Source organism: Lissotriton helveticus, chromosome 3_1 (genome assembly GCF_964261635.1).
Source record: "Lissotriton helveticus chromosome 3_1, aLisHel1.1, whole genome shotgun sequence".
NCBI lineage: Eukaryota > Metazoa > Chordata > Amphibia > Caudata > Salamandridae > Lissotriton > Lissotriton helveticus.
Window position 1 is genome coordinate 1,553,336,063 of NC_136061.1, and position 12,483 is coordinate 1,553,348,545.

A 12,483-nucleotide genomic window follows, 5' to 3' on the forward strand; every position below is an offset into this window, starting at 1 on the left:
GTTTATGCTCACTGCAGATCCGGTTTTAAAAGATCATATTTTGCCACATCCATCTATGACTTTTCGGAGAGGGGTCACGATTGGAAATATGATTAGTCCCAGTTATCCCACGATTGCGCGTAAAACATCTTGGCTGCACTCTCACAATAAGGGCTCTTATAGATGTGGGAATTGCAGTATGTGCAGAATGTCAATACATGGGATTAAATACTTTAATTACAATGACTCGGGTACGTATCACATCAAAACCCATATTGACTGCACTACCACATACGTAATATATGCTATTCTCTGTAAATGTGGTAAAGTCTATATTGGGAGTACCATCAGAAAACTGAAAGATCGTGTCAGTGAACACTTCAGGGGTCTTAAAAATAGGGACAACAGAGTCCCAATAGCCGCGCATGCCATGGACTGCCCAGCCCAAACTGAACATCTGACTATGTCCTTCCATGGTATAGAGATGATGCCTACTGATATTAGGGGTGGAAATCGCGAGCTTAGGTTACGCCAGCAGGAAGCGCGTTGGATAATGCGGGTTCATGCAGTGGAGCGGGGCTTGAACTTTGATGATGAGTTACAATTCTTTCTGGTATAGCGTCATAGCTAACCAATATGGTCCCGTGTGTTCCCGAATTATGATGACCTCTCCGTTTGTATATGTGTTGTATATATGTGTATATATATTTTTTTTGTAATTATTTGCTTCTGTAATGTGTACAGGTTATATTGCTGTAAAGAGTGTACAATTTTATTTGATTGTGTGCTACCCTTTTTAAATTGTTCGCAAATTACACGTATTTGATTGTTTCGTGACACATAGTTCGGTTTGGTTTCATGACCTTTTCCGCTTTCCCTCTATGGAGGTTTAAAACATGATCTCTGTCTTTTTTACTTTATTTTTCTTTACTATTTCCATTTAATTTCTCTGTTGACATTCTCCTTTTCTGTTTGGTGTTTCCCACTGACTTGGGTTAATTTGGCTAACTATGCACCACAAAACAGCTTTTCTTTTATGATATACAAATAATAACTTTAGTAACAGGTATTGGTCTTTGGTACGTTTAATGACCATTCTAAGATGGCGGCCATCGTATGTGTCTGTAGGATAGTCCTACTTCTATTTCATGCTCGGACTTCCAAACAGGAGGTAAAAATAAAAGAAGGAAGCTAATGGCGCCGGAGTTGAACGCCGTGACTTGCAAAGGAACGTACTGTTTCCTCAACTTGGACCCCGTACTCGGAGGTATGTCCTGTCGGACGTTTTCCGGCATGTTTCTGTAAACGGGGGGCCTGCACGCATCGGGTTCTTAATGGCGGTGACTTTGTGACATTATTAGGATCAATGGTGTGTGTGTGTCTGGACCCTAACAATGGGCTCTAAAGGAGAATGGCCTTACGGGGTATTTTAATAAGGTTAAGGGGTTAAACCTACCTGTAACTATATGTACCGACCACATGCTTGTCGACTTTGTTTTTTTGATATCGACTTTATGTACATAACAGGATCTATTGGGAGCTTCGGATTGGATGGATACGTGTTTCTGACCTGAGGACTGACTGTCCCTTACCTGGGATAATTGCCTTGTGCTAGACGCTGCACTTTTGGAAACTTATTAGTGAGTGTTTATATTTGTCATTTCTTTGATCGCTTAAAGCAATTGTTATTAGTTTAACAGGGGCGTTTTGGACGAGTGGGCATGGTTTGGCTCACTGTGTCCCATGTTTATTATAGATTGTTCTGCCTGAACAAATACGCCCACGCTTACCCATTGGAAGCTTGCAATTGACATATTTTGGTGAGCTATTACTTGATTTTATTCTCGCATGTTGGTTGGGAGGCACTTGTGGCCTTATGGTTAGTTTCTGGCACCGTTAAGGGTGCAATGTGTTTTACTATACCTTTAGATATTATTTTTGATTAGGTTCTCTTGTGGTGGTTACCATTCTCAACTAATATCTTTTTTTCACTCTTTCCTTCTTTATTCCGCTACACTTTGAGTATCACTGGTGTTTTGGTGATTGGATTACTTTTCTGTTTGCATATCACAGTGTATCCCACTCATTGTGGATGACATGTTAATGGAAATAATTTTAATTGTGTGTGCCAAGGTTAACAACAACATGTACATTGGTACCTTGGTATGTTTTGCCACCTTGTATTACATAATTGTAAATAGGATAAGTTTTTCGTTCTACCTATAATATTGTCTGTTAATTAGAACATGACTGTGATTATTTTTTACAATATTGTATTTACAGCCCTGACGAAGTCTAGTGGTCTTAACGACCTAGACGAAACACGTGTTGGCGGTGGTTGTGGTTTTTCTCTTGTAAATATATGAAGATTGGACTCTATCAATTGAATGAAAGAAAAATCTTTTCATGAAGAATAAAATGAGGAGCACCTAAAATATTGGGACTTGATATCTCGAACTCATTTGAACTTTTTTCCAGCTCAGGATCTTGTGCATGTTTGTATTGGTTAACTGTGGCCCCTTGGTGTCGCAGGTTTTGACTTTGGTGGGGTGACCAGAATCTGATCCTTGGAGCTTACTAAATATTGTGATTGTACTTATTTTTCTTTCCCAGCGCATGTTATCCCCTGTTCACCCCTCTTTTTGCTGTTGCTGTTTTGCTAACTGTGTTAAGGTGGAGTTTGAATACACCCTAGGAGACAATAAATCTTTGTGTGCATGCAAAACAAATAATAATAAATTACTCATTCCAAACGTTTTCAAAGCATATCTTATAGATTTGTTCACATGCATTTATAACAGCACCCTTTTGCCACACTGCACAAACAGTAGAGTTAATGTTTAGCAAAAGGAGGAACCAGAGCAGATCAGGAAACATCAGAGAATATCAATTTGATAATATAATTTTAATTAATTAGCATAAAATACAAACCAGACAATATGCAGGTTCCATTACAGCATCTTGAAAATCATTAGATTATATGTAAATATTAATGTGCAAGTTAAGATACGCATTTGCCTTCTTTGCTTTGCGTGGTCAATAAGAGTATGCCCTTCACTTGAGGTTTTTCCTTCAATAATTTATCTAACTCACTACAAGTATGTTAATTCTTCAACATCATATATATTGCAAAATTATCAAAATGGCTGTGTCAGCCAAAGCAAAGATCTCCTTCTGTAGGATAACTTGGCTCAATGTTCCTTCTCAGCTTTTAAACTGAAGAGAAGTCAGAACTCAACATCGTCATTGAGACCCTTTGGTTTCTGGGTTTTAGTCCCCAAATCCACCTAGACTCCCTCGGCAGAGCCACTGGACATTTTTATTAAATCACAGTCTCTTTTTTGATTAAAATGTTAATCATTTTGTACACTCCAGCTAAAGTACCATAAAACAAAGTGTGAGAAATCTACAATTTTTTTAATTGCTTACAAAGCAGACAAGTAACAGTGAAATGATGTAACTATGGACATGTGCAAATGTTTAATTAAGCTTCCAGTTGATTGGATTTTTGTTACCCGTGATAACTTGCTCTACATATGGTCACAGGCTGCTGGATACCTAAGCGTATTCTCGGCTCTCCAGTATTCTAATTTCTTTTATTGGCTCTTTAAAAATCCATCTTTCTTCTTTATGCTGGGTGATGCCTTGGCTTTCTATTGTGTCTTATTATGCAGTTTGGAGAAGAAGGTATTATATAAATTGTCAAATAAGAATTACAGAATTTGCCAACGTATGCTGAAATGGACGTTTCACCAGGTGTAGATATTGCAGGTCAGCAGGGCACACAAACTTTGATAGTCATAGCTTGATAATGTGACAGACAAAACATAAATATTAAAACAGTACAAGGCGATTATTTGCATATTAATTTAACAAGATCCCATTGTTGATATGCTTAAATTGATCACATATTAGATCTATTCATTTTATTGAAAGAACCCTTTTGGATTTAATTCAATTTGATTTGATGTTGCAATTGTCATTAAAAAAAAAATCCCAGTGCAAGCTCTCAGCAGACACAAAGGAACAGAAGTAAACAGCATTTTATTTCACCCCACCTTTCACGTGGGAGCCGGAGATGTTTCCAGATATTTCCAGAGACTCTAGCCTGAGACCAGAACCCATTCCAGCTTATTTGCTATCCGTTGCACCCTGATACCTTTGTTTCAGCTTTCCTCCATGACCTTCAAATGTATAGGCTATTTTGAAAATAAAATGCACGTTTAGATCAGCTTTCCCATCTTTTATTGGAAGATGGCAAAATACAGAGTACAAAGCAAGATGCATTTAAGATGGAAGCACTGTGCACGGACGGCAGGAACTTGGCTTGAGGGCTCCTGATTGGCTCCAGAGTGTGGAGGGTCCTCTCAATGTACTCTGTAGCCCCCCCCTGAAGTTTCCTTACACCACTCAACGATATGTGCTCTAATAAGTACTCCAAAGGGCATTCTGAAAAAAATGCTGGCCTAATCGAATAGGTCACGTTACAATGTATGCGATTGCCATTACAACGATCGCGTTGTTACATTGCATGCCATTACGACGCAAGTCGTTACAACGACTTGCTGTAGAGGGCGCACAGGATTTTGGAATAGTATATTTTACTATTCCAACTCCAGTCTGTGCAGCGGTAGGGAAGGTGTTGGATTTTAAATCCAACACCTTCTACCCCCTACAGCAAGTCGTTGTAATGAATTGCGTTGTAATGGTTTGCGATGTTACAACGCAGTTGTTGTAATGGCAATGCGATGTATCACATGCCTTGTAAACTATGTTTCCCGGCCCAATCATTTACTGTTTATTCGGTAAACTGTAAACAACATGCCAGAAGGCATAAACTTTTAATGTTTTACAAGCTTCCTGCGAACAAGTCACCTTTGCTTTAGCAAACGTTTCACATTGTGCCATTTACCTTATGTTTAAAAGGGTACTTGCAGGGCTCCAGTAGCGGGTACACGCAGGTACACTGCGTCCCCCCCACTCTTTTCACAGGGTGGACGCCGTCCTCCCTGCCAAGAAGTTGGGCCCCACAGAAATATGCTAGACGTGTCCTGGTGTAATTTTCAGACACATGGACACGTTCAGCACGTGACGTCATGTCCCCCCCCCCCCCCCCCCCCGCTTCTTTTTATAGGACTTGTGCCCTGGGTACTTGGGATTGTTACTACCAACGGCAGCAGGAGTGTTTAAAAACCACGTGAAATCGTGCAAATCCCAACGCTTTCACGCACTGACTTTAAACAGAATTGTTACAAGCTCAAAAGATGACGTCCATGTGGTAATGGCGCCCTCGTATGGTTAAGTCGCAGATTGCGGTAGATCGCTTCGCTTTTTTTTAAGCCTTCCTTTTCAGAACGAGTCCATTTCTCCGTCTCCAGTTACACAATAATTGCCTCTCCATACATTGGAGATTTATTTTAGGTTCAACAACAAAGAACCCCTTAAAATAAAGCATGCCAAGTACAATAATACATGCTACAAAGTAACTACTCGGCATTTGATCTCATGATTTATCTGAGTCTGACCCGAATCGGTGCTTGTCCGCCATTGAATGCCTTTGGGAGCATCAAAGGGGATGTCTGGCGCAACTCGCTGCACAAAATTATGGTCTATTTCGATGTAGCAGGAATTGGTGTAATCTGGATCTCTTTAAGTTTTGTAGTCTTTAATAAGGCTGCCACCTTTCTTCCACTTCTTTCTTCGCTCAAGAGCTGTACCTGCACAGCTGTAGGGAGTAAGAGCACCTTTTAAATTTAAAAAAAAAGTGAATTTCTCCTACTTATAAATCAAACTCCAATTCTTGTCATTTTGGCATTTATTTACTCATTTGGCACCATGTCTACTTTGTGCATGTTGCCATAGAGACTATACCGCGCCTGCTCTGGTTATCAGCCTTGTATTAGTGTACAAGAACACAGGGCCCCTCTGCCCTGGTGGCTAGGATGATGCTGCATAACTGCGTATATGTTTTAATCATAATTACAATTATACTTTGCACATCTCTCGCGCCTCCTCTTCCATCACACTGCTAGTCACCGCCCCCTGGGCCAGGGCAAGGTATCTGCAACTCTTTGGTCTCTCCTGCACAAAAGAAAACGCTTCCCACAAAAGATATAGTAAGTGAAATCTGCCAACCATGTGCTCCCAAACATCATGAGCCAAGTGGGGGTGTCTCAAAGAGCATTCGGAAGAAGGACACTCATCCCGGGTAAAGCCTGGAATTTAAGAGTTCGATTGTAGTATCTCCCCCCCCCCCTCACCCCCCCCCCACGACGAATACATCATTCAGTTTCAAAATACACTCTGAGAGGAGTCTGGATGGAGTAACATCCCTCCTTCCACCTTTAAGCAATAGATACACTTAGTTCAGACGAGCAATGTACAGCATTGCCCCTCTGTAACAAGCATTACGGTACAGTAGACAGAGGGAGGCCCGATCCGAATGCACCTGCACTTGATTGACAGATCACAGGTCTAGCCATACATAGCAGAGCTTCACTGGAGCACATATTCAGTTACAAGCAACTACAGGAAGAAACTGACGACGCTGCTTCACATGCTGGGAACGTGTAGGCATTTAGCATGGTCAAGGTGATACCGAAAGTCATTTAAAAGCAGCCAAGGGTAGAAACTGGTGAAGTTGCTTCAAGCCAGCGTGTAAGAGATGTGCCGGATACAGCAGTGTACTCACAGACATCAAGTCAGTGGTGTAGGATGGGTGAGCTGGCCCCCAGTGCAAGCTGGGAAAACAGGCCCGTGACTGTTGGTTGGGCAGTAAATGCAGTAATAATCAGGGTACAGTGGATCTCTCGGACGTCAGGGGCCCTGGGGCCACGGCACCTGCCGGGCCCCTGCATGAAGTGTGGTCCAACCGTAATATATGGTCAGAACACGAGTTGTGTGAAGCACAGCCATGTTTGATCTCTTCCGTGAGTTTCTACAGAGTGCTGCCGTGACGGTAATTCATTGGTCAATAACACACGGACAGACCAACAAAGGGCATGCTCTAATTTTGATCGGGAATGTTCCAGAGAACAACAAATTGTGTGAGTTGTGACACCACCTGCTGAAGAGTGTTGAACTAAACTAGGACCTCACGTGAAGAAAGAGGCCCAGTCTAGAACATTCTATGAACACATAGTCATCGCAGGTGAGTGACATCTGCTGAATACATTTTTAAATATTCTGCACCTCCCCATAGTGTACCAGTCAGCAGAACAGTCGCATCCGGCAGGAAAACATGCCGCCGGTGACGTCACATGAAAATATAGAGAATTCAGTGGCATTATAAGTTAACAGCCTGCAAGATACATCCAGAGGTCCAGTGGCAACCTAGGTCGGTACAACTGACTATACATTGTGACCAACAGCCAATAGTACAGGAACTGAACCCCAGGCATGACTGTCGCACTGACCAATGCGAAAACTTGAATTGAGCAGGTCTCTGATATCAAAGTTAGAGGGATTTCTCCCAAATATGTAAGTCTGCTAGTGTGTTTAAATGGATAAGGCGGTAACCCAGGTATCCTTCTAGTTCGCTGGGTACAATATGTGAAACCAAAGCCATACTGTAAGCTGACATTCCTACTATGTCCTTGTTCAAGACAAAATAAAGACTTCTATGCCAGTCTACAAGCCAGTTTTATGCCATAATAAAGAGACACTTACTTTGCCCACATGATAGTTTCAAGTTCTACTGCTAGATAACCATGAATCTAATTTGGCATATTTCAAAGGATAGCACAGAGGTGGGGGAAGTTGGGACACTGAGTATTTATACATCCCCGAATGTGTTTCCAAGAATTTTTTAAGACCTTTGATGTTTCCACAAAAAGAGACTGTTGTGGAAAACTCATACTCAAATGATTTCAGCAGTTTAGAACACAAGGATTACATTGGCACAACATTTTTGGTTGAAAGACATTGTTAAGTTGTGTCTAGGCACTTGCTTTGTGTAGGTGTGTGTGTACACATGAAATACGGAAGTATCTTCTTTCAATGTGAAATACAGTTCCATGAAGGTGTGGGCACAGTTCATCTGCCTGAGGAGCCTGTTCCATGTACCCAGTGGGACCATCGCCGTGCCCCAGGTCACACGTGTCACACGAGTGTCCCATTCTTCTGGTCGTAGGCCTTGGGGTAGTCCAGCGTGGCATACTCTGTGGTCTCTGGTACAGGTGGCTTCTTCGAGGCCCTCCTAGATTTCTCAGACAAGACCTGAATCTCTGCGTACTGCACACTGTCATCCTGCGGTGAGTTGTTCGGCCTGTTCTTGTTCACAACGGCGTATACGGGGAAATCGGAAACGGTGTCATACATGTGTGCCGAGTTATCCACCTTGAAAAATAAGAAAAGAAAAAGTAGGAAAAAAAAAATCAGAAAATTACTATTTTATGTAGAATAAAGCAAAAAATTAAGTTTTATAAAAAAATACTTTAAAACAGCATTTAAGCGAATTGAGCTAGAAATACAACTGGTGATCTGCCTAGATTCACGAAATTTGGCAAACTGGGAAATATTACAGCAGATTTTCAGGGTACACTCATAGCAACGTGGGAACCAGACCAGGTACTCATTCCTCTTTCGCTGTACTCGTTTCTACGACTATCAGATCTGTGTACCCTCAGTTTTAATATAAAGTTTCCCACGGGTTCCTTAGCCTTCACGTTTTGATTTGCTGTCCAGTCATATTGAGCTTAGATACTTTGGAAATGGCCTGAATGAGAGCAGGGAAGGGTCTACTTCTCTATTTTTGACACCAGCGGTGAGAGATTAGGTTTCTGTCTGTAAGGAGCGGGCCATATATTCACAAAAGCAGTAGGTGAGAGTAGGCCCCACCTGAGATTGGATGGTCTGTAGGAAAATGAGGCAATTTGCTGACAGTCCAGTGCCTGTGAAGGGTAATATTCTTAGTGGCAGTCAGTTTAAAATCAGGCTTATGGCAGCCCAATTAGGCTATCAAAGGCAAACTATACCTGGGATTTACCACATTATGTAACTGAAGGTTAGTGAGCACCCTACAACCAGAAATCTAAAAACATCTGCTCTACATGCAAGGACCACTCGCCTCAATAACAGGACAGGTCCTGAGGAAAAAGTCCAAAATAGAGGAAATAGTCCCTCTTCTCTTTTAATGGTCAATGCAGGTTAGCTACTCAACACTGGCTCGTAGGGAATATTGGCTGAAAACAAACTGTAATTTCTCTCAAAAATGCAATAATATATTTATGCATTACAACTGTTTTCCAATTCTACCCCAAATAGTGTTTTAACACCCTCAACTGCATTATATTTATATTTAAAAAAAAATCAGTGATGGTTTAGCTTAGCAAATTGGGAAAACAACAATATTAATACGAAGCCAAGGGACAAGAGTTTTAGTGTGATAAAAAAAACATAACAGTGCTGTAGATCAACTTTTTATAGTGGAAGCACATTGTGTTAAGGTAAACCATTTAGGCACCAGCCCCATTGCCTAGATTTACTTCAAAGCAAAGTTCTGAATTCAAAATTAACTTTTGTAATAAAATAAAAAAACTATGGAAATGAAGCTTAATTGAAAAGTTTCGCATGGGACTGTATTAACTGGTTATATGTACGCATTGTTTATACTCCGCCACTTAATTGTCATTGACCTCAAAATGCAACAATTTACAAGCAACTTCCCACACATAATAGACAAAATACATGATTTAGAGATAGAAAAAAAGCCTGCACAATATTTCTCTTTTTTTCTTCATCAGATCTCTTTTAGTTTCTATGTGCGAACCCGACATAAAAATAATGGATGCACAAAGGAGAACTATTAATTCTTTAAAAAAAAAATAAAGCACACATTTCTTTATGCCAACCCTGTAAAGAAGAAAACCAAAAAGAAAGAACCCTCAACCTTGGGTGACATTTTTATTACACTGACATACACAATTCCTAGCATTTTGATTTTGCGCTCGTTATGCAAAATTCCTGAAATTAGACGATTAAGCGTAGTTGCATAATTAAAGACATGTTGGGTAAAAATCCTAAAAAGGGACCACAGAAACAACGTGAATGACCAGCTGGCAATGTCACCCACCTTCACCTACTTTGGACTGTTTGATGCTCGGAACACCTGGGGCAGTTGGTCACAGTTAGAATAATGCAGATGAATAAATCAATTTCTGCATGAAATATAATTTCAGCAAAATTAGAGAGGAAGCCGCTTAGAGAGCTGTGAATTATATATAGAGCAAGATGTACCTCCCTGGCCCAATGTGGGGCAGGCGTTTGGGGTTCTGCCACTTTAAAAACACTACAGCGCACTGAAATCACCTGCCTAAGAAAGTACAATTCCCACCTGAGGCGACAAATGCAAAAAGAACAGACGATGGATAAAATGCTGAATTAATCAAACATTCACCCCCAGTCACCACAGATCTAGGTTAAATCCATTGTTTTTTGCGTGACACGCCATTCCCATTTAGACCCCGACATATGCAAATCAATTTTAACCCTGTTCCCAATGGGAACAGTCCAGCCTCAACTGCCAGGCAAGGTCGTCCCTGAATCAGAAACAAGCATCTTGGGACGGGTGTTAGACCTGGATTGGCAGTTAGGGCTGGACTGTTGCCATCATGAACAGGGTCAAGACTGATTTGCATAAAGCTGGGTCTGAACTGGGGTGGCAAAGTGAGCTAAAGGATAATGATGGATTCAACCCAGATCTGTGACTGGGGGTGAGTGACTGAAAAGTTTCAGCGCTCCGTCCATCATTTCCTTGTGCTGGCTTTGTTTGCCCTGAGTTGGCAGGATATGCCCAGATGTGGGTCCCTTGCTTAGTTTGCCACTTGATTCAAGCTAGCCTGACGGATGAGGGGTGTTAAAAACCAGTCCCAGGATACTTGATTCCTGTCCAGTGAAGACCTGGCTCGGCAGTTCGGGCTGGACTGTTCCCATCAGGAACAGGGTCAAGACTGATTTACATATGGCTGGGTCTGAACTGGGGTGGTGAAGTGAGATAAATAATGATGATGGATTCAACCCAGATCTGTGACTGGGGGTGAGTGTCTGAAAAGTTTCAGCGCTTTGTCCATCATCTCCTTGTGTTTGCTTAACTCCTTGTATGCTCGTGACAGCCGGGAGCCGTCATGCGCCACTGTGGGCGTATGTAGAGGCCGTCCGAATCCTGCCCACTAATAACATTTTGCACCCACGGATGGGGTTAATAAAGTAATTTTCAGTTCCCCAGGTGTTACTACCTAGGTTTGTCACAGGGAATTGGGTCTCTCGTTTCTTGAAGATCTGATTAAGATACTCCCTCTCCTACTTTGTCACAGAATTTGAAACCAGCCTAAGACGAGTTTAAACTGCAAGAATATCACTGAATGCTTATCTTTAGATAAGGCAGATAGAATTCCATGGCTCAAATATGCCAAGACCTTTTGTGGCTTCTTGGGTAGACCAGATTTTATTATGGACCTCGCCTCCCTGTATGGTGTTACAAAAGCGGACATTAAACACAAGATAATTAATCTGTTTGAGGACAAAAGATTTTACCCGGAGTGTGGTACGCCTAGTGTTTTAAATCATGAACTGGTGTTAACCAATAAGGGCATACAATTTTATCTTCAACGCATGTATACTCCGCAGCATAGATATATATTAACCCAATTCAGATGTAACCATCAATCGCTTTGTCTCCTTCTCTATAGTAAATGACTGGTCACCCACCCTTGTCCGGTCCCTGTGTGATGGGGTTAGTGAACAACGCACATTGCACATTGCATTTTTTTATAAGGTAGCCCGGACTAATGTTCCCTCTAATTTTGTTCCTCTGTGTGCGGTAAAGAAGGATGTTTGTGCACCACAGGTAAGGCTGTGTGTGCCGACATGCAACAAATCCCAAGGCAAGCAAAAGCTGCCTATAAGCTACCAAGTGCCTAATGTGTGTTTTGACTTGATTCCAATTACCCTCTCAGTCGTCATTGCGAGGCAAACATATTTAAATTCATTTGTAGGCTGGTCTGTCACCTCTAGCGGTCTCTGGACTTAAACAATGGAATATTTAAGATTTACCAGTGTGAAATCCATTGAAGAAATTAATTAACTCCACTATTTGTTCAGTTTCAGAAGATCTCAAGCTCTGGTAAATCCTCCTGGAACGAGTAAGGATAATCAACAACTGTCTAGATCACCAAAATACAAAGAACTAACTACTCCCTAGCAAACGACCCATCATGTGCAGGTGACAGGATGTAACCGGAGGTGTAGGCAACCCAATGTGCTCCTTCTCACTCACATTCACTTCCATGTATAAATGCTCTTACAGACTGACTGCATCTCAATTGGAGCAAACCTTCAACCTCACTTATATCACCAAACCTACTACATTCAGGTCAGTGCAAACAAACACTCTGCCAGTTATACCACACTACAACAACGTTTCTTACTCAAACATCCAGAAAACTCTTTGGCACCTCCCGAGGACTATCGTTTGCTGTAGAAATGGTACAGTACAATAATATATGA

General features: G+C 41.4%; 1 protein-coding gene across 2 annotated transcripts in view; it reads right to left on the reverse strand.

Moving 5' to 3' along the window:
* Nucleotides 1–2,865: 2,865 nt before the first annotated feature.
* C3_1H11orf52 (chromosome 3_1 C11orf52 homolog) overlaps nucleotides 2,866–12,483 on the reverse strand; it is a 131,748-nt gene continuing 122,130 nt past the window's right edge. The window contains exons 4-5 of one of the 2 annotated variants that reach the window (XR_013608822.1): nucleotides 4,679–8,316; nucleotides 2,866–4,544 (exon numbers count right to left, since the gene is read on the reverse strand). Coding sequence is in view for 1 of the 2 variants with exons in the window: in XM_078682307.1 (XP_078538433.1) it covers nucleotides 8,080–8,316 (237 nt within the window). In the remaining variant the exon portion in view is untranslated. Of the gene's footprint in view, nucleotides 8,317–12,483 lie in introns of both variants that reach the window. The other variant, XM_078682307.1, reaches the window with a different exon arrangement.